The following is a 23437-nucleotide window of genomic DNA, read 5'->3' as shown; positions in this document are numbered from 1 at the left end:
GTGAGAACTCACAGCCGTTTATAATCCAGTGGAGCTACTGTAGGTGGTGAGATTATGAAGAGGAGAATCAGTAATTCAGACTTCAATGGGCCATCCACAAAAAAAAGAAAAAAAAAAAAGAGGAAATGTGATCTGGAGACGCTGAAAAGAAACATGCCATGTGATCTATGACTGCCATTGGCAAGGGCCATTTTATGGAAGGTTGTGGCTGAAAGCCTGCCCTCAGGTGGTGACCTATTGCCTTTCTGAAGAACTTGTTCCTTTCTTTAGACTGGATTTTCCGCATGTCAGACCAATGCGGATATAGGATCGTTCAGGCATTCCCTGTGCACCCAAAATTTCAGTGACTTCAGCAGGAGTCTGAGGTGCAGAAGGATCAGGCCCACAGTGGAACCTTTTTATAGTAAAGGTATTTTTTCACAGAAATTCAGTAAGGTACAAATCTCTCCCTCCCACATGTTCCTGTGGCTACAGAGGCTCTCTGGGCAGTGCAACTGCTGTGGTTCCCCTGCACAAAGTGGGACAGGATTTACGGGGGATGTATAAGTGAGGTGAGCCCCCTGCTTGGTGCAGATCCCCACTGTGCAGAGAGATGTTCTGCAGAGAAGAGGACAGGTGTGCATGTGTGGCCTGGGACAAGACAAAAGGTTCTGCTATATGGTGCTCCCTCCTTCGGGGGTTCACACTAGGGCAGAGGAGCATGATTTCTGCTCTGCTGCCTTGAGGTGCTGTGATGATTCCTTCCTCCCTTCCCATGTACACGTCTAGCATTTGGCACAGCTACAAGGGCACAGCTCTGGGCTGAGACCGTGATCCTAAAACCAGAGGTTCCTTATAACTGAAATTATAATTTGCAAATTGCACTTGATAAACTGAGACCATTTGGGATTTTCATTTTACATCACTACAAACTGAGGGCCAAATTCAGCAGCAACGTGGGAGGCGCCCAGGGACTAATTTAGACTCTGTTACACTGAGAATGCTTCAATGGCAATTAGGCTGCCTTGGACCAACTACACCCTACTCTACCAATGTACGAGAGTCTGAGATGCTGTTACTAGCATCCGAAGCAGCTGAAAGAAGGTGTAAAGTAAAGCATAGTAGGGTCAGGCCTACTTTAACTCACACAGTCTTACACCTTCCGTGAGTTGTTTTTTTTGCTACACTTCTCTCTCAGGCAGGGGATAAGACTCAATGGGCCAAATTCACAGATGATGTGTAAGGAGCTGAGTGTCAAAGTTACACATTGGCCAGTTCAGAGAAGGCCGAGGGAGTATATGTGAGCAAGGTTACAGTGAGTTTAAGTTACTGCAACAAAAACACTGAGGGAATCTTGAAAAGAGCGTAGATTATACTAGCCTAGAATGTCACTAGACTTTCCTAGATACATGTAATCACTGCCCCTGAGTTCCCATATTTCCACGCTGACTATAAGTGGGTTCCACTGAAAGCGTATCAATACAGAACATGGTTGGTTTTGAGGAATACATACACTTTATTTTGAGCATTGCTTTGCTTGGATTGCAGCATTATTTTCCAAATCTTCCCCCAATGTTCCATAAATTGTCCACGCAAAGGCAAGGAGTAACTGTGTCTGCCCCAGATTATTTTAATCGCATTGATTTGCTATTTTGAAGGTCATGAAGTCTCAAAAGGAGATGGATTAAAAAAAAAAAAGCCATGGTAACAGGGTGAAGGAATCTGGGAGGGTTAAAAATGAATTAATAGAGACGTGCTACCTTCTGAGCTTTGCCAAAAGGCATACGCTTTCATTCGGAATGCAGTGCGAAAACGCTCCTTATTATTCAAGCCAACATTCTTAGGCTCTTTAGAAGGACTTTCTTCAATGGCATCTACATTCAGAGGGGTAAATAGCTTTCCTTTAGTATTGGTACCACGAACCCGATCCAAGAGACCCAGCTTTTGGCTACAAAATAAGCAAAAGTGATCAATTTCCCTCCGTTAATGCAGACCAGTACACTTTAACTTGCTTTCATGATGCTGTTCATATATCAGATCCCAAATAAATGTTTCACATACAAGGAGGACACTGCTGGAGCTATGGTAATTCATCAGTGTCTAACCACAACTGAGAATTCACTGTTGCGGGAGGGAGCGGCACTATAATACCCATGCAGCCAATGTTACTATCCTCTCTACCTAGTCTGCCATACTGCTTCTGCTCCATTAACCTGGCTGAAGTGCCAGCTTTATCATTAAGAAGACAAACACCAATATTTAGCCAGTATCATTATCTGATGATAGGGAGAATTGGCCTTTTCAGCTCAATGCCCTCTTTAAGTGCTGGTAGGGTGACCAGATGTCCCGATTTTATAGGGACAGTCCCAATATTTGGGGATTTTTCCTATATAGGCTCCTATTACCCCCACCCACTGTCCCGATTTTTCACACTTGCTATCTGGTCACCCTAACTGCTGGGTGCCTGTTAGGCTATTAAATGAGCTGCCCGTGCATAGTGATGATGAATGAGAGAAGTGCTGGACTCAGAATAAATTATTTTCAAAACAGCACAGACCACAAAGACATTCCTAAGCAATTGCTCCGTACATGGCACTGCAGAACACCCAGTTCTCACCCATTTAATTCCAGTCAATATTCATGGTAGGGGAAATGAGGAGGGTGTCTTCTGACTGATAAGAATTTAAAACATTCTGATGCCTTTCAGCCTTCTAGCCATTCGTTTTGTTGCCCTATTAGAATATTAATGCCACGAGAATGTGTGTTCTTCAGGGGACACTCTGCAGTTGGACCCACACTGGCCACTCCATGCTAACCTTTGGACTGGCACCTGTGAGCTTTCTGCAGGCTGAATTACTGGCACTCCTCAGTGATTCTCTTGCAAGGATTAAAGTATGGTGGACAAGGTGTGGCTTGTGGGACAAATGCAGATCCATGAGAAACTGGACTACTCTCATCTTTACAAGGAGGTGTGGTCATTCAGACCATAGGAATGTAGGATATAGGACGGGAAAGGGCCTCCTGGAAAGGGCCTCACCAAGTCCAGTCCCCTGCTATCCCAGGTCATACAATCAGGCTACAATCAGGTCATACCATCAGCACACATTGTTCCACCTTGATCTGGGCATTATAGCTAATGGCAATTGCAAAATATGTCACTTTATCCACATTATTGTGGCTCTCAACTATCTATCTTATCTAAAGCTAATCGACTGATGGAATTGCTAACGTGCCTATCACAATGAGTTATGTCCTAGAGAAATTGATATTATTTAAGATAAATCTTTGTATGGTGATGAGTTTTAGAAGGATAATTGTTTTTTTTAAAACAGTATTGTCAATGTGAACACCATATCTGTAGCCCAGTGAGATCAGTACCTTGTATTTTTATATGTAAAACAACAATGAAATGCATTATATAAAACTCCCCACAAAACATGGACACATCTTATAATTTCAGAGCAGAGATGAATGGCTACATAATTTTTTCCCCTAGCAGTATAGACTTTTCCCATTGCTTCCTGAAATGTGTATAGTGTGTAGTTACAGTCACACTGGTGATGACTGCCTGTATTTCTTTGCAGAAGCTAAAAGCAATGCTGCAGATAGCAGCAGAGGCATTCAGAAAGTACATCCTTTGATCACAGGGGGACAATTTGGTCCCTGTTGAAAATCAGAGCACCCTTGGGGCTACTCTAATTTGCACTGGCTGTAGCATCTCCCTTGAGGCCTGCGAGCCCAGGTTCACCTGAATGCAGCAAGCTCAGAAATCTAATTCAGGGAAAATGAAGGTGAAGACAGTAAGATCACTTGGAAGATTGCTTGGATGAGTCCTGCATACACCTTGCGGGTTACACCACAGAGATTCTGTTTGCTTGTTCAACTAAAATATAAAAGCACAGTTCTCAGGAGAAGCTGCTTTTGTGAAAGGCTTTAAAGGAGAAGAGGGTGCCACTGGCATACCCCTCAAAGGGGATTTTGGAAGTAGGGACTGAAAGGAAGAAGGCACAGAAGTGGGTTTGGGGGCCAGAGTGCATTAGATGAGCAGCAGGGACTGAACAATCATGGAGAAGACAGACACATTTGAAATTGGGAACGAAGAGTTTGAATCTGATGCAGGAAGCAAAAAGGTGAAGTTATTAAAGTGAACTTATTTGAAAGAAGGGCTGAGCAGGGTCAGAGCTGGGCAAGGCAGAGGATTTTTGCAGCGGAGTTTTAGACGGATTGGAGGGACGATGGGGTGAGATTCAAGGAGGAGGAGTTACAGCTGCCAGGGGATGAGAAGGTCAGATGGAAAGCGGTGCTGAAATGTTCAGAGCATCCTATGTGCATCAGATCTCCAGTGGAAGTGAGCTTCTCACTCACCTTATTAATAATGATGAGCAAATTGCAAAAGCTAAAGAGGTTCACTTTGGGTGAACAGCCTAAGGTTCAAAGCTGTATGCAAAGCAAGTGCTCTAGTAAGTGAGATGCAAATTTAGGGCCCAAAGTTAGGCAAGTGGCCTCATTTCAAATAATGCTGAGCCCTTCCAGGTCCCACGAACTGTGGGTGCTCAGCACCTCTAAAAATCAGGCCTCTAGATGCCTAGAGGTTGATTTAGTTGCACCCCTTTAGGCACTCAAGTTTGCACATTTTGGCCTGAGGTTACTAGTAAGGATGAGCCCAAGCAATGAAGTTTAGGCCAAGGCTTCCTCAAAGTTCACTTTGATTTGGGCCCATCTACATTTTCCAAAAATCACCAGTTTTGGTTGAGTGAAGACTGTGAGAAATTGTCATGGGAAGCATAAACTTCCTGGCAAAGGTGCCAAGTGCTGAAGAAGGCAGCAAGTGGCAGAGATTGTGTCGTTGGGGGACTTCTTCAAATATGCATAGAGGGCCAGAGGAAGGCTCATTCGGAAGAGTGCAGGGAGGGAAGTGTATTGGAACTGGGCATGAACTACATGTTGGCTATGTATAGCCTCCATGTCCATCTCAACTCCTCAGGCCTGTCTAGATACATGATGGGCTCCCTGCCTTACAATTCAAATGGCATACAGTGTTAATTGGGAATTCCTCTTAATGCAGACAAAAGGATTCTACTGTATTATTTCTGGTTTGCAGATGGAGAAGTAACTTGCTCAAGGCCACAGAAGGAGTCAAAAGTTGGATCTGGAACTTCTGAGTTCCCAGAATTGTGCTCATTGGACTAAATACCAGCTTCCTTAAGACAGTAGGTAGAAGCATTAGCCAGACCAATGCTGTGAGAGTGTGACCACAAGGACATGGAAGTGTATTGGGACAGAGCTACAGTACAAAGAAACTCGAAAGCTTATCTCAGGATTTATTCTAAATTCGGAGCTAGGAATCCCTGCACTGGTTGTCTCAAAACAGGATTCCTTGCTTTTCCACACCTCCCTTCTGGAATGTAGGTCAAAATATTCCTCTCCATTCAAAATGACAGATCGCTTATTTGCAGCAAAGATCTCAACTGCATATGTCCACAGGATGTTCTCTCTATTTTATTTATGCTAAATAATCTAATCCTATATCATTCCCAGATTCTCCTTATAGGGCAAAATTCTACCCTTTGAATCCATGAGCAGAATAATGCCCCTGCACTTTTATTTTTTAAGTCCTTTATTTTCATTCTCCAATATTTTAGGTTGAAATCTGATGGCGAACTCTCAAGCTCACAGCAACACTTACTACAATATTAAACAATTACACAGGGGATACTGACTTGCATGTCTGAACTAGGGCAGCTACAGCAGTCAATGTTCAGGACATCAAGCATCAATTTCACTTGAAAGAAATGTTGCTCAGTTTACAGTGCATTGTGTACTAAAACTCTCCAGATCTCTTTCCAGATAAAGAATGAATTGTCATCAGACAAAGAGTGGGCTTTATTCTCACTTCCAGCAGATGGAATTTGGATCTATTAAAACAAAGGCCTGGAAACATTTTATCTTATTTCATGATCTCCTTCATGAACACAGCACGCGCGTGACTCAATATCAAAGTATTAAAGCATGCAGCGATCACATCACTCTTCATAAGCATGACTAGAGCAGTAGTTCCCACATACTCCTACAGGTATGGCTACTGGTAGAGCTCAGGCTTCTGGCATTGCTTTGGAGTGGGTTTTGTCCCTTTGGTATGTGGTTCCATGGCAAATTCCTCCCTTACACAAAATTCTGATTCTGGGGTGAAACTTTTAACAACTTTCATTGCAAATCCTAAACATGAAGTGGTTACAGAATGAGGACCTTCATGACAAACCTGCAGAGCATCATCACTGCCCGCCTCCCACTCAATTGTGCGCACCCCCAAGCTGCACTGGAATCTGAATTGCTCCAAACTTCAGTCTTGTGCAACTAAGCACAGTCCCAAGTTAGATGCACCTATGCTCCATCGTGGATCATATGAAACTGCTGAATGGGAGGCAAGCTGATGTGTAGCACAGAGGCTCAGCATAAAGGCCAGATGCTCAGTTCATTGATACAGAAAAATTCTGCCCTCAGATTCTCACTTGCAGTTTCCACTGACGTCAGTGTGAATTCTGCTGGAGTTTCTCAGAGCGGAATGTGGTTGCTGGGTGTATAAGGAAGGGTTAGGGCTTGGAAGGGTTAAGGAAGGGTTGGCTGCTGCAGCTGAGGTTTTACATTCACCCTAAAAGGGTGCGAATCATTAAACTAGAAGATTAGCTCCAGAAACTATCATGCAAGACAAAAATGCAGTTTCATCCCATCATGCAAGTCAGACACTCTCCTCTATGGGACGGTTTTGTTTTGTTTTGTGGGTTTTTTTGCACCTAATACTGGAGTTTCATAAACTGAAAATATTTGTGCAAGAATGAACAAAAACCCAAAGTGATAATCCTTACAGTGGATCAAATATAACCCCCACCTATATTTGTAATTTTAATCCCCAAAAATAAAACACAATACAATAAAATAAAGTAAAAAGATCCAGTCAGGAACTCTTCTAATGCATTTTTTAACAGTGAAGGGCTAAAATCCATATGCTGTTTATGGTTACAATCTGATATGTGTCAGCTCTTTTTCAGGCCCAAAAATCCAGAGTTTGGTCAAGAAGATAGATGCCTAGCAAATAGTGAACAATATTAGCTAAGAAGCAGAACAAACAAAGGACAACCTTGCTTTTTGCTAAGATAAGCTTGGTCAGCAAGAAGCCAGGTGGAAATTATAATTGGGGGCTTTATCTCAAAGTTGCAAACAGACCAAAGGAATGAAAGGTGCCCTGTTTCTTCTGTAGAAGAGGTGCCTTCCTACACTAGCCTTGAGTTTATGGAAGAAGTTCAAACATGTCAGTATGAGATATGATATCCTCCCTCTCACAGATGTGCACCTCTCCTCCAAGCCATTGCCAGTGCCTGCCTTAGAAACACAAATAAACAACTAAAAGACAATCTTTATTGCTATATACTTTTCATTTGTCCTTTTGCTTTAACTCCTAGGTGTCTACCTGTTGGACAATTGGGGGGAGCTACTTCAGTCCTATGGATCCCAAATCAGAATTCAACATATATATTTTATACTAACACACTCTATATATTGTTTAAAGGAAAACACCTGTGTACTAATTAAGTGTCAGGTGTTAACCTGAAACCAGGGGCGGAGACTTTATGTAACCTTTTGACCATTGGCTACTGTGCTTATCTTGTCTTGCTGCTAGACCTATCCAGGGGTTTGGGACTGCCTACCCCTTCATTTTCCTCCACCCATGGAAAATCCATATAATCCATTGTAATCAATTGTTTGGCAGTGTCTCTGAGCCTAATAAGCAAGGTGACACTCCGCCAGCGCTGTGCGTAATAAACCCACGTGCTTGATTCTACATGGCGTCCATATTTTGTTCCTTCAAACAGAAAGTTTTGTAATAATATTTTTAGATCTGTTTTGCAGCTCAAATAACTGGAAGCACAAGGCAGTCATGCTTACCCCAATTTTTACTACATTAGCAATTGTATCTTACATGGGTGAGCTTAGCTCTGGGAAGCCAAACCTATATTGCATTAGTTTACAGAAATATAGTGCACAAACAACAGAAGTAACAGGTCAGATTTTCAAAAGCACTTAGCTTTGGCCTAACTCTGCTCCCTCTGAAGTTAATTGGATATTGATGTCAATAGGTCAACACTGAGTCCTGAAAAACCCATCCTCAATTAATGCTCCAACATATCAAAAGCCTTCTGTAAATTGTCTTAGTGATCACTCTTCCAAAGTACTTCCAAACATTAGCCAACTAATTCTCGACACACCTCTTTGAGGAAAGTAAATAGATATGACATTCTGCAAAAGGGGAAACTCAGAGAAAACACTATATTCAGCCCTAAAATAATCAAGGACAACTCCTCCTGATAACTCACACCTATACTTAAGGAGCCAGGACTAGAATCCTAATTCATAAGGTCCAAAATTGCAGATTTCTAGCATGTGAGCTATAGAAAAACTCTTTTAGCTACTAGTGGTAGTAGTAAGTCCTTCATCCTCTCGGTGTGTCAGCCACCAGACAGCAACACCATTCACACACAAAGCCAATACGTCACAGATCCTTCCATTAGCACCCTGAGGGCCCAATTATTCAGAGAGATTCTGAGCGCTTCTTGGGAGGTGCTCAGCAACTTGAAGGCTTGGGACATCTAGGTTGAGTTGCCTACAAATATTTTCATGGTGGGGGGTGCGGGGTGTGTTGTGCGTGGGATAGATGGAAGAAGAATTAATGAGCTACAGCAGAATGATAAGAAAAAATTGTGAGGACAAAATAAAATGCTTGACAATTTAGGCAAAAAATCAGTTTCTACAATAATGCATCTAGACAGGTCCCCTAATTATTATTTATTATTTGTATTTCATGCACCTGCAATATGCAAGATACAGGCCATCTGCAGGAAGATGCAGTTTTTGCTCCAAATTGCTTACTGTCTTAGGCCCGGATTCAACTTTACTTACATGCTTAAAGTTAAGTTCTTTGATGAATCAGGGTCTAAGATCCTGGTCCTGCAAACACTTATACACATGAGTAAGTTCACACGAGTGAGTGGTACCATTGAACTCACATGCAAAGTTATTCACATGTGTTGGTGTTCACAGGATTGAGGTCTTAAAATAATACCTAGGTCTTATGCAGCACATTTCATCATTGGATCTCAAAGTGCTTTTACAGATGGGGAAACTGAGGCACAGAGTGGGGAAGTGAATTGCCCCTGGTCATTCAGCAGCCCAGTATCAGAGCCAGAAATAGAACCCAGGTCACTCGAATGGCAACCCAGTGTTCTAACCACTAAGCTACACTGCCTCCCTTAACATCTTTTAAACATTGCCCATTCTGTGCTAGCTTTTTTGTGCCCTTGCTTTTTTTTTGTTAGATGAACTACTGTAGTAAAAAAAGAAAGCACAGACAGAAAATGGTATGCAGCAAACATGAAAAGAGAAAGATAGGTATATACATTCAAGTAATAACTGAGCCTAAGTTTTCTTGTGATGCTTGATCCAAAGAATGACTCCCCAGTAAATATGACATTACTGTAAAGTGAAGAAGAAGTTGTTAAGATGAGAGATTAATGGTTATTAGTGAAACAGTGAAGTATGGAAAGGGCCTTCCATTTGTGCTTTAAAATGTGGGGTGCAGATCCCCCCCGTCTTTTCGGTTTCCTGGAGGTCCATTCAGAAAAAATGCAGAGAGTGACATTTTCCAGCTATCCTTGCAAAATATGATTTTATTTTTGTCATGCTATTGTTACCAGCAACACAGAAATATTAGATTATACACAATCCTTTATAACAACATATTAAGGGACCTGTGTAGCTCTTTTCATCCAAGGTTCTCAAAATGCCTTTATATTTATGTATATTTATTATGTATGTATTGTATCAATCCTACTTTAGAGATCAGAAAACAGAGATGATAAATGACTTGCTGACAGGCAGATAATGAGACAGTGTCAGAGTTTGGAAAGAACCTAGATCTCCTGATACCTAATCCCATAGTCTAACCACTAGACAATGCTCTCTATACCCAGTCAAAACTCTTTCTGACTTTGTGTAAGGGCTGCAGAATCAGGTTCAAAACCTGAAAGACTTGTCTATTATGGCTGTTTTTGTGTAAGGGCCTGATATTCAGAGACGGTGAGAATCCACAGCTCCAGCTGAAGTCAATGGAATAGATGTCAGCACTGCTGAAAATTGGGCCCACAATTCCTCCCTTGTCTCTCTCACCAACAGAAGTTAGTTCAATAAAAGATAGAACCTCACCTTCCTCGTCTCTCTCAAATACAGAGGAAGTTTGCAAAAAGTTGGAACAAAAAAGGCACATTTCAGGATCCCACTCAAAAATTAGTGGAAGCTTTGAAAATGTACGCTTAACACACATACATTTATCAACTAATGGTGATAAAGAACTCCCACTGCCAAATGAACCTCATGTAAGGGGACTGTTGTCCCCTGATTAAAACTCAGTGGGGGTGTTTTGGTTGGACAGCTCCCAGTACCAAAAGAAAGGGGAAGGGTCGATGAAAAATCAGGACCCTGAGACAGACAGTCCCCAGGGGCAATGGGGAGAGGCCAATGCTCCAGGTTAGCCTGATTGACAGGGTGGGCAGGCTAATCAGGGAGTCAGGAGGGGTCCCGTCCTCCTTGTGAGCCAGAATTGCCTAGGTCAGACAGAGTGGGGCTGAGCTAAGGAGAAAGCAGGGGCCCAAGCGGAGCTGGGGAGCAGAGCTGTAGCAACCAGAGCCAGAGGGGCCAGAGAAGCAGCCCAGGGAGCTGCAGGCAGAGCAGAAGCAGTGCTGGGGCAGAGTGGTGGAGCTGGAGCTGAGACAGAGTGGAGCCGGGTGCGGTGAGCAGCTGGGGAGAGCAAGGGGGACCCTGGGCAGTGGGCCCAGCACAGGGAGATGCCCCCAGCCAAGAGGCCCTGCAGGTCAGACTCGGAGGGGGATTGTAACCCTGATGGGGCAGGGGCAATGCTGGGAAGAAGGGTCCTGCCACCTAAAGCCTGAGGGCGTGTGGCCACCGCCAGAGTAAGTGTCCGACCCGCAGCATCCCTGCAGCACAGCCAGGGCCTGGGACATGTGAGGAACAGTCTGAACTTCCCTGACATTCCAGAGACACTGGTTGTGATGTCCCTGTGCCACAGAGCGGGGTTATGTTTCCTTTAACCTTTCCCATTTTTTCCTTATTTTTTTAAATTGGTTGCTGTTTCATAAATTGTATTTGCTTTGAACTGTATGTAATGATCAGTGGGTCAGGGAAGTGCCCAGTGCAGAGAGAATACCCTGGAGTGGGGACACCCCAGCCCCTGCCCTAAGTGACCACAACAAGATTGGGGGTTGAGCCACCCAGGAATTCTGGGCCCAGCCTTGTTGGGGTTACGAGGACTCTGCCACGCAGGAGAGTGGAAGGGGAGCCCTTGAGGTCAGGCAGGCCTCTGGGTAAAGGAAGTGGGAGCGAGGACTCAGATCCTTTCGCTAGCCCACTTCACCAGGGTTGTTTATAAGTCAGAAAAGTTCCCCTATGGGATTAGGTCTGAGTCAACTGACAGGCCTTGCAATGCACCCTGGAGAAGAACAGATCTGGGCTATGTCAGACAAAGGAGGAGGAGTGAATTCATCTTTCTACAGAAAAATGTCTATGTGATACTGCACTCATAGTAACTAGCAACCCAGTATTTAAGGTGCTTGAGGAATGAAAAGCAAGTGAACAAGACTTCTGGCGTGAAGCCATAACCAGGTAAATCCTGACTAGAGATGAATTAAGAGTAGGGGCTAAATGCTGCCTTGTAGAGTGTGGGTATGTACCATCTATGGGGGAGGAACGGTTTTTCAAAGAGCAGCAGCAACATGCACAGCAGAACTGAATCTACCAGGAAGGCATACCCAGCATTCATACCAGAGTCTCATCCTATCCTGTGCCAACACCAGGGACCATGGGCAGTCAGGCCTGCTCTTCATCCAACCACATCACATAACTGCCTGGTTTTACCCTACATGAAAGGTGAGATCCAGTAAAACTTTGGGGTGCCACAAAAATTATATCAGCCTTCCTTCTTCAGACACTTTCATGTAACCTCACCACTGGATACATTCCTCTTCCCCCCTCTACAGCCTCCTCGGTGGCCCTTTCCTCTCCTCCCCAAGCACCCCAAATAGTCACATACAGCTGTGAGTCTATTGCACCACTGGGTCCAGATTGCAAGAGTCTTGACTTAAACTACCCCTGCACCTGACTAATATTCTGTTTGTTCATGGAAATGAGAGAAAGACAATGCCGAATTTATATCTGTGTGCGTGTGTGTGCACGCACTATTCTCAATGAAATCATATGGAGCTTTGCCACTGAATTCAGTGGGCACAGAATGGAGATTTAAAAAACTATTGTTCATCACCAAACCCTGCCTCAATTTGAGTCTATACACTAGTTATTTATTTCTAGCTCCTCTTTGACAGGCACAGCTCAACTCCTCGTACTCCCCCTGCACTCCAAAACTCAAACAATACACTTTGCTGCTACAACTTTCTCACTAAGAGCTTTGTGGCTTCCAGGCACCGGAAACCCAGTCGCTTTCTGTGCCATGCCCAGTACTAAGAAAGCATGCCTTCATCGTTTGTTTCTATGCAATGTTAAAGGAAAACTGGAGTGTAATATAAATTATAATATCCTTTATTAAATCTAATTAAAAAGAAGAGCAAGTCACTTAGCAATTTTAATTGCGCTAATTGTAATAGAACAATTAGCGATCAGACAGGAAGTTGTCATATTGACAGCATCATGGGGCCTGATCCAAAGTCTACTGAGGTCAATGGGAACTGCGCACACCTGCCTATTTATCTCGAGTGGTTCAACCTCTCATGAAATACTCATTTCCTTGTGCTGTCTGGTTATAATGATTGCAAGATCAGTAACCATTCTGCTATTGTTTCAAAAGAAACACAACCTAGGGAAAGAAGGGATTCTAGGGTAATATTTTCAAAAGCACCAAAGTGACTTCAGAGCCAAAGTCCTACTGAATTAATTGCTTTTGAAAATTTTATCCCTGGTGTATACGTGCTTTCCTAGTGTGTTAAGAAGCTGCAGTCTGACTAATATCACATCCCTGCTCAGTCACTGAAGAAACCTTACTTCTTTTCAGTTGGGATCTGCTCCAAAGTCAATGGGAGTCTTCCATTGGGAATGCCAATGGACATTATATCAAACCCTAAATAAGAGTTGTTTTTTTAAGAACTGCCAAGGGACTTTAGTAATAATGTTCGTCTATCTTAGGATTTCATTACACCTGTTCTCAAAGAGCTTGTGAACGTAGTGAATTACAACAATCATGATTTCTCATATCAAGATATTGCGGTGTTATTAACCAACAATGTTAGTTAGAAGACCCAAATTCTCCCAATAACAACCTGAATGCTAAGCCATGGTTCTACTGCTTAGTCTAACAGAAGTCTATTTAGGCCAATCCTTACACATAAACAACTAGTTAGGTTAGTTACAAAAATTCTACAGTACCATACATTTTGTACACATACGATCTTTGATCCATTATTAAAGGGTAGAATAAAGGAAGCACTCAAATACATTGTTTAAATTGTTTTGAATGAATATTTACAATGTTAATAGCATTTTTTGTTCATGGCATGTGAGCCTACAAGCAAAACATTAACCATAAGGCATTCTTCAACCATGATATTAAAGCAAGGATATAATCATGACAGTTACATACCTGGCAGTACCATCCAATTGCTCTTTTCTTTTGGGGAAAAGAAGAGCGAAAGCAATAGGAAAAAGCAAGGAGAGAAGAAGTGTGTGTTAAATTTAGAAGTTTTCTTTCTGGCATTGCTGTAGAGCAGTGGTTCTCATCTTTTCCATACTGCAACCTGTGTTACAACAGAAAAAGCTCTGGCATTCCCCTCCCAACTAGCTATAAAGAAAAGAAGGTGGGTATAACCCCATGCAAACCTGTTTATGACCCTTACATTGAGGACCCAGTCTTCAGCGAATAGCTAGGTCTATCACATAGGGCAGAGCAGCAGTTAAGTTCCACATTTCGCTTCAATTGTAAAGTCACCCAGGTAGGCTTGCCTGGATGGGCCAGCTTGATATCGCACCACTGAGTCAGAACTCCCAATGGTCACCTGCTCCATTGAGGGAGCTGAGAATTAACATTTTGAACAAACACTGAGCTCAAGGACCTCTTTGGAAATGGTTTAATTTTTTCAATGGACAGTGTGAAACTAAAGACTGAAGTAGTAGAGAGACAAATGAGAAGAGTAGAAAAATTAACCGAGTCCTAAATAAATACTTCCAAGGGGTTTTCCCCCTGGAAGATTTATTTTATAATATATCCCAGACCAGTCAGGGTGAAAGATGTTGTGAGTAAAACAAATTGTGAGTTATTCTTTCACTAATGGAAATGTGACATGTTCTTTTCTCTCTCAGCTTACTGGTTTCGGATGTAAACAAATGCTTCCCCAAACCAATTTAAAGAAATACTGTGGAATGCTAACTGCTGCTAACTATAAGTACAGTGAGCACATCAAGTTTAGTCCTCTTGCAGAGACATTACAAGCTCCAGTCATATTTTGCGTCCACAGAATGTTGCTGGAATCAGTGATAACACCATAACTGGAACAAACTCTATGTGTATCCACTGTAGGCACAATGCTGCACTAGTAGGGATCAATAGTAAAGAGTAATTGTAAGACTTAGTATTCATATGATACTTTTAACCTATAGAGCTCAATGTGAGGAAGGATTATTATCCCCATGTACAGGCAGGAAAACTGAGGAACAGAAAGGCTCATACCCAGGTCTGCAAAAGTTTCCATTAATTTGGGCTATTTCTGGTTTTTGGCACCTAAACTCAGAGAGCAGATTTGAAAACAAAACAATCAACAAGAAAAAAAGATGATCCCCCACTTCCCCAAAAAACCTTGTTTCTCATGAACTCTCTCCACTACAGTAGCCTATCCTCAACTAATGGCTGCAAAGGGATACAATTATAAAAATCACTTAGCCCTTCCCTCCCTGGATTCATTAGACAATTAAATAGTTCCACTTACAAAAGGCCAACATTAGTTCAGTTAATTATTCTGTTCTACGTGGGTTCTGATACCATGCCCATCATTGTGATGTCAGAACACTCTGGCCAATACAGTTCAAGAGGGAGGGGGAAGAACCCTCAGCATTAACAAAACCCTTACATATTAAAAAATACTGTCAGTTCTGTGCATGTTGGCCATCTATTCCCAAGGTCTCCTGTAAAATCCAGGTTTCAGAGTAACAGCCGTGTTAGTCTGTATTCGCAAAAAGAAAAGGAGTACTTGTGGCACCTTAGAGACTAACCAATTTATTAGAGCATAAGCTTTCGTGAGCTACAGCTCACTTCATCAGATGCATATCGTGGAAACTGCAGCAGACTTTATATATACACAGAGAATATGAAACAATACCTCCTCCCACCCCACTGTCCTGCTGGTAATAGCTTATCTAAAGTGATCATCAGGTGGGCCATTTCCAGCACAAATCCAGGTTTTCTCACCCTCCACCCCCCCACACAAATTCACTCTCCTGCTGGTGATAGCCCATCCAAAGTGACAACTCTTTACACAATGTGCATGACAATCAAGTTGGGCTATTTCCTGCACAAATCCAGGTTTTCTCACATCTCCCCCACCCCCATACACACACAAACTCACTCTCCTGCTGGTAATAGCTCATCCAAACTGACCACTCTTCAAGTTTAAATCCAAGTTAAACCAGAACATCTGGGGGGGGGGTAGGAAAAAACAAGAGGAAACAGGCTACCTTGCATAATGACTTAGCCACTCCCAGTCTCTATTTAAGCCTAAATTAATAGTATCCAATTTGCAAATGAATTCCAATTCAGCAGTTTCTCGCTGGAGTCTGGATTTGAAGTTTTTTTGTTTTAAGATAGCGACCTTCATGTCTGTGATTGCGTGACCAGAGAGATTGAAGTGTTCTCCGACTGGTTTATGAATGTTATAATTCTTGACATCTGATTTGTGTCCATTTATTCTTTTACGTAGAGACTGTCCAGTTTGACCAATGTATATGGCAGAGGGGCATTGCTGGCACATGATAGCATATATCACATTGGTGGATGTGCAGGTGAACGAGCCTCTGATAGTGTGGCTGATGTTATTAGGCCCTGTGATGGTGTCCCCTGAATAGATATGTGGGCACAATTGGCAACGGGCTTTGTTGCAAGGATAAGTTCCTAGGTTAGTGGTTCTGTTGTGTGGTATGTGGTTGTTGGTGAGTATTTGCTTCAGGTTGCGGGGCTGTCTGTAAGCAAGGACTGGCCTGTCTCCCAAGATTTGTGAGAGTGTTGGGTCATCCTTTAGATCCTTAATAATGCGTTGGAGGGGTTTTAGTTGGGGGCTGAAGGTGACAGCTAGTGGCGTTCTGTTATTTTCTTTGTTAGGCCTGTCCTGTAGTAGGTAACTTCTGGGAACTCTTCTGGCTCTATCAATCTGTTTCTTTACTTCTGCAGGTGGGTATTGTAGTTGTAAGAAAGCTTGACAGAGATCTTGTAGGTGTTTGTCTCTGTCTGAGGGGTTGGAGCAAATGCGGTTGTATCGCAGAGCTTGGCTGTAGACGATGGATCGTGTGGTGTGGTCAGGGTGAAAGCTGGAGGCATGCAGGTAGGAATAGCGGTCAGTAGGTTTCCGGTATAGGGTGGTGTTTATGTGACCATTGTTTATTAGCACTGTAGTGTCCAGGAAGTGGATCTCTTGTGTGGACTGGACCAGGCTGAGGTTGGTGGTGGGATGGAAATTGTTGAAATCATGGTGGAATTCCTCAAGGGCTTCTTTTCCATGGGTCCAGATGATGAAGATGTCATCAATATAGTGCAAGTAGAGTAGGGGCTTTAGGGGACGAGAGCTAAGGAAGCGTTGTTCTAAATCAGCCATAAAAATGTTGGCATACTGTGGGGCCATGCGGGTACCCATAGCAGTGCCGCTGATCTGAAGGTATACATTGTCCCCAAATGTGAAATAGTTATGGGTAAGGACAAAGTCACAAAGTTCAGCCACCAAGTTAGCAGTGACATTATCGGGGATAGTGTTCTTGACGGCTTGTAGTCCATCTTTGTGTGGAATGTTGGTGTAGAGGGCTTCTACATCCATAGTGGCCAGGATGGTGTTATCAGGAAGATCACCGATGGATTGAAGTTTCCTCAGGAAGTCAGTGGTGTCTTGAAGGTAGCTGGGAGTGCTGGTAGCGTAGGGCCTGAGGAGGGAGTCTACATAGCCAGACAATCCTGCTGTCAGGGTGCCAATGCCTGAGATGATGGGGCGCCCAGGATTTCCAGGTTTATGGATCTTGGGTAGTAGATAGAATATCCCAGGTCGGGGTTCCAGGGGTGTGTCTGTGCGGATTTGATCTTGTGCTTTTTCAGGAAGTTTCTTGAGCAAATGCTGTAGTTGCTTTTGGTAACTCTCAGTGGGATCAGAGGCTAATGGCTTGTAGAAACTCGTGTTGGAGAGCTGCCGAGCAGCCTCTTGTTCATATTCCGACCTATTCATGATGACAACAGCACCTCCTTTGTCAGCCTTTTTGATTATGATGTCAGAGTTGTTTCTGAGGCTGTGGATGGCATTGCGTTGCGCATGGCTGAGGTTATGGGGCAAGTGATGCTGCTTTTCCACAATTTCAGCCCATGCACGTCGGCGGAAGCACTCTGTGTAGAAGTCCAGTCTGCTGTTTCGACCTTCAGGAGGAGTCCACCTAGAATCCCTCTTTCTGTAGTGTTGGTAGGGAGACCTCTGTGGATTAGTATGCTGTTCAGAGGTATTTTGGAAATATTCAATTAAAATTAAAAAAATATAAGGTGCCACAAGTACTCCTTTTCTTTTTGTAAAATCCAGGTTACAAGTGCCCTCATGATTCAAAATGAAGGCACACAAAGCTGCTCCTGAGATGTCATGCTGGGTGAAATCCAGAATACTACAAAAGGAAATTGACTCCATAATAGACTCTTAGTTTTCCTCTTTGTTAAAAGCCAAGTTCTGCTCGTTCTCCCATTTCAAAGAGGACTAGATCAAAGTTAACTAACAGACTGCTAATGTGCATGAACAGGGTCCACATGGACAATTAATCTGCAGATTCTGTGGGGTAGATTCACACCCCAGCTGGTCACAAACTATTTGTTTGTGTAGACAAGCCAACAGAAAGAAAAGAAAAGAAAAGAAAAGAAAAGAAAAGAAAAGAAAAGAAAAGAAAAGAAAAGAAAAGAAAGATCAAAGGCCTTTTCATCAGGTAGATTTTTCCTAGCTTGTCTCCCAGCTGTGTGATTCCACAAAGCCCTCTCTAAAAGCAGGCTCCCTACTTACCAGGGTGGATAAAGATCAATGATTTTTTTAAAAAATAATCTGATTTTTTTAAATTTAAAATTGCATTTTTTTGATAAAATGCTTTTTTAGGAAAAAAACCTATCTAAAGATAGTTTTAATTAAGATATATTATAGCTCAAAGATTTCTCATCATGGAATAGGGATTATAAATTCTAATTGTATAGTATGAGACAATATATTCATGTAATATTTAAGAAAAGTTTTGTAAATGAGTTCCAATAGTTCATGAATTAGGTTTCCAGGGGCTTCTGTATAGATTATTTAGGTTAATCTTTCTATCTACACAATGGGACTCAGTGCTCAGTCTAGAAGATACCATCAGAGATGCTTAATTTTGCAGTTCTCAAACTGTGGATTTGTGTCTCCAGAGATAACATTCTTGTTAACAGTAAAAATGGTTTTAAATAAATAAATAATATATAGAGGTGAGAAATAGCAGACTTCAACCCTATTGTCCCTCTGCAAATTTGTGTACACAGAGTCAATCCCTTACCTCTCTCTAAAAGTGCAAAGTTTCAAAAAGTTCAATGAATAGAAGATTGTTGGGAGCAGAATAGATCTGGACAAGGAGAAGAAGGCTGGAGATAAATGTGAGCAGGGAGGAACAGGCAGTAGAAACAAAAGTGAAACTTTTTGAGTAGCATATTCCAGAAGTCTTGAGGTCTTTCTGAGTGTAGCCTTCATTGATTTGAGATCTACCATACCAGTCTCTCACTAGAAGGGAAAACATAATGGCAGCAGGCTGTAAAAGAGACCCAGTTTGGGAATATTTTAATGAAATTCCTCTATCTGTGGGTAAGACTGGCATGCGTGCAAAATGCAAACAGTGCAACAAAGAAATGCAAGGCCTGGTTGCCTGAATAAAACAACATCATGAGAAGCGTTCCGTCTCAGGAGGAAGTTGCATTGAAGATGATGAAAGGAACGTGCAGGATCTTATATAAATATAGCTATTACTCTATGGTACTATCATTTTAGATGCAGTTTTGAAAAAAAATAAATAGCTGAAATAAGCAGATCGTCCTTTTACAATTTCACCTTTAAAGTAGTACTGAGTATCAGTGAATGCAATGAGTAATACTAAATGAGCAGTATGGTAATACTAATTAAATAACTGCATTGACTTATTTTGTTTAGGAGAATCCATCCTCAACATGCAGGATTCTGAAGACTATCCACCTCCACTATCCAAGATCACAATAATTTTCTATAGTTTCAGAGTTATCTGCCAATGATAGTGTTTCAGTCACATCATGTATGTCACATAGCCACAGTTGCAAAAAGAAAAAAAAATCTCCATCACCCAGAAACAACCATAGATAAATTTGTGATAAGAACCAGCAGATTACAAAAAGAGGTAATTGATGAAAAAATTGCCCGGTTTGTTCATGCAACAAACTCTCCTTTCCGTATGATTGAGAATCCATACTTCATTAACATGGGTCAGTCATTAAGACCAGGATACAATCCACCCAACAGAGCAGAAGTCGCAGGAAAATTGCTGGATAAAGTGTATGAAAGAGAAATTGAGCAGTCTGCAAAAGGTCGAGAGGGTGAAATTGTTAACCTAAGTCTTGGTGGGTGGAGCAATGTCCACAATGATCCTGTTGTATGTGCTTGTGTGACAACAGAAGAAGGGAATGTCTTCCTTACAGAAACAATTAATACATCAGGAAATGTGCACACAGCACACACATTACAAGAAGTAGCAGTAAAAGCTATAACAACCTGAAAAAAAATTCAAATGTCTAGTACGCAGCTTGGTCACAGACAATGCTGCAAATGTATCCAAGATGAGAAGAAATTTAGAAGAGAGTGAAGAGAGTCCCAAGCTAATAACATACGGTTGCAGTGCTCATTTGATGCACCTCCTAGCCAAAGACTTCAGTGTTCCAGAAATAAAGGCTAATGTTGTTGAAATTGCAAAATACTTCCGTAACAACCAACTGGCAGCAGCTTCTCTGAAAAAAGGTGGGAGGAACCAAGCTAGCTCTCCCACAAGACGTGTGATGGAACTCGGTAGTGGACTGTTTTGAGCACTAGATTAAGAACTGGCCTAATCTGATGACAGTTTGTGAACAAAATCATGAAAAAATAGATGGCCCTGTCACAGCCAATGTTCTCAACACTGGGCTTAAGAGAAATGTTGAACACGTGCTGAGTACCCTGAAGCCTATTTCTGTAGCCTTGAAGAAGATGCAGGGAAATAGCTGTTTATTTCTGACGCTGTTGAAATTTGGAAGGAACTGAGTGAGATTTTAAAAAGAGAAATATGCAATGACAGAGTTAAATTACAAGCATTAAAAAAATGAATGGGACAAGCACTATCTGCAGCTCATTTTCTTGCAAATATTCTCAATACTCGGTATCAGGGTCAAACCTTAACTGCTGAAGAAGAGGAGTTGGCTATGACATGGACATCCAGCAATCATCCCTCCATAATGCCAGTTATAATAAACTTCAGAGCTAAGGGTGAATCATTCAAGAAATATATGTTTGCTGATGATATTTTAAAGAAAGTTACACCAGTGAACTGGTGGAAGTCACTTAAGAACTTGGATTCAGAGACTGTTTAAGTGAAAATCTCACTTTTAACAGCAGTAGCTTCTTCTTCCGGTGTAGAAACAATATTTTCTTCCTTTGGTCTAATTCATTCCAAATTGAGAAATTGTTTGGGACCTGGAAAAGCAAGAAAGCTTGTTTTTCTTTTCCAGATTATGAACAAACAGGAAAATGAAGATGCAGATAACTGAGTTATCTGCAGAAGCCAATCATTTTAAGTTTCTTATGTTGACCTGGCTGACATAGTCGATTAAATTTCTTTTTTAAATATTTCATTGAACTATATTAGTTAAAAACAATTTTAACAAAAACAAACCTGATTTAAAAAAACTTGAATGTTTAACTAAATTCAAACATTCATATGCTTGTTTTGTTAAAATATTATATGTTTGCTGTTGAAGAAAAAAATCCAGACTACATAATGTTGTTTTAGTTAAATAAAACAATTTAAATGTCTATCCTCCTAATACAGCATGGCAAGAAAATCCTCCAAATATTAATGATTAACCTGTTGAATTGGAGATAGTTCATCTCCCAATGACTTCATAAGTATCTGCTAAAATTATCTTTGGTAAATGAAATAACCAAACAATCATTCATTTTCTGATATAGCTGTAAAACTAATCTTCAAGCGATTTATTTTGAAAACCTACATCTATCTCTGAGTTGTGAAGAATATGTATTAAGGTTATAACAACCAAGAATGCACTTTTATGTAGAAATCCATGATTAAATTGAGTCTTCCTGACTAGTGATATAAATCATGATTTAAATCAATTTGATTTAAATCAAATCCACCCTGCTACTTACCCATGACATCTGCAGAAGAGAGTAGCAGAGAAATGTATAATACCACAAAAAAAAAGCCTTGCACAGCAGAGTTCACTTAACTGACATCTGAAAAGCGACATGCCTGCCTAATTGGGACAATTTCTAAGATTCATGCAATGCCTTGAAGCAACGGATAAATGACACAGCCTTCTGCAGATGTTTTGTAATATTTCCTACCATAAGTCTCCCACTGTCTTTTGTTCATCTCAAGTCAAGGAATTCAGATACCGCTGCGATGGGCAAAGCATAAGATTTTAAACAGAATTCCGTTCTTTCTATTGCTTTGAGCTTTATTATTTTTAATTATTATATATTAAGATTATTTTAAAGAAAAGTGGTCATCTCTTTGCTCAGTTTATTTCTGTGAAGTGTTAAAAATCAGGTACATCCTTTTCTTTCCACTGGGATCTTCCTCCTGAATTTATTGGAATCTAGGGGGGTTCTCCCACGCTTGAGTGGAGCCTATAAATAGCATCTCCTGAATAGATTTAGGGTTTTTTTTTCTTGTGAAGAGGAAACATTTTCTGGTGAACTAAAGTACAATATAGAATCAGAAAAGTCATTTAAGCTAAAATGGCATTTGGAGGGTTCCATATTTATTTTCTCTACATGATTTTAGGATCAAGTATGCTCAGTTTACACCCAGAAATAGTTTTGAGACTACCAACTTGTCAAACAGAACCTGAATCTGAAAAACAAGTTGAGTTCTTCCCTCCTCTTACTCCATCATTCAAAAAAAATATGTAGAAATCAGAGCACAGCTTCTAATTTTGTAAATGATAACTGAAGTACAACAGAATCCAACTCACATTCCCATAGCTGTATTCGCTCTGCAAAGCTAATGAGAAAAAATACTTTTGTCAATTCCATCGAGAGACAGGAAGCAGATCATCCTGAGTGTGTGCGTGTGGGTATTTGTATTTGTGTGTATTATATGAATGTGTATGTGTGTGCATGCCTGTACACGCACATGCACACACCACTGTTCCCCAGTGGCCAGAATATTAAATCAGCTAACATGTGTTATTGTATTGCTCTATAGTGATATGCGGAATGTATTTTGTAAGTTGTCATTTTTACACTTGCTTTTCATATAACCATGTATTAACTCCATATCTAAGGCCATACTTTACATTTCAATTCATAAGGAATGGGTTTTTGTGATGGTTTTTATTCTAATTATTTAAAATCCTCCTCCATTTGCGCAACCCTATGAGAAGTATTTAAACTAAGTTATGAGGGTTGCAGAGCCCAGTCCTTAAGGAAGTCTAGGAGAATGGTCTGTAAATCAAAACACAAAGAGAAGCAACATATAAATGTTTTTCCAACACATAGTCCCCACTTTTCAAAAACTCCAAGATTTCACAATTAGTTTCCCTGCCTCTAATGAACTGAATTATCATCCCCAATATAGAAAAGTCCACACACACTAAATGGATTTTCACTAAACAATAGTAAAGGAATGTGGTGAACAATAAAATATCAAAACAGAAACTGATCAGAAAGATATATTGGTGTATGCAACAGAACCCCTTATGCCTGAAACCTCCCTCTAAACTGAAAGTGGTGATGTTCCCCTGATTTGCAGCAGTAACACTGAGAAAGCCCAATTATCCAAAACCTTGTTTATCCACATAAATTCCACATCCCATGTCCTATCTGAGTTCTGCTGTATAGGGTGTTACTGATCAGAGGGG

General features: G+C 41.3%; 1 protein-coding gene across 1 annotated transcript in view; it reads right to left on the bottom strand.

Annotated features, from left to right (window-relative positions):
- The window catches only part of KCNQ3 (potassium voltage-gated channel subfamily Q member 3), a 279973-nt gene that overhangs the window by 10661 nt on the left and 245875 nt on the right, over positions 1 to 23437 (bottom strand). The window contains exons 9-10 of the mRNA XM_073330106.1: positions 13691 to 13717; positions 1740 to 1927 (exon numbers count right to left, since the gene is read on the bottom strand). Of these exons, the coding sequence (XP_073186207.1) occupies positions 1740 to 1927; positions 13691 to 13717 (215 nt within the window). The remainder of the gene's footprint in view (positions 1 to 1739; positions 1928 to 13690; positions 13718 to 23437) is intronic.

The sequence above is a fragment of the Lepidochelys kempii genome, chromosome 2, assembly GCF_965140265.1.
Source record: "Lepidochelys kempii isolate rLepKem1 chromosome 2, rLepKem1.hap2, whole genome shotgun sequence".
Taxonomy (NCBI): domain Eukaryota; kingdom Metazoa; phylum Chordata; order Testudines; family Cheloniidae; genus Lepidochelys; species Lepidochelys kempii.
This window is presented reverse-complemented; position numbering and strand designations above follow the sequence as displayed.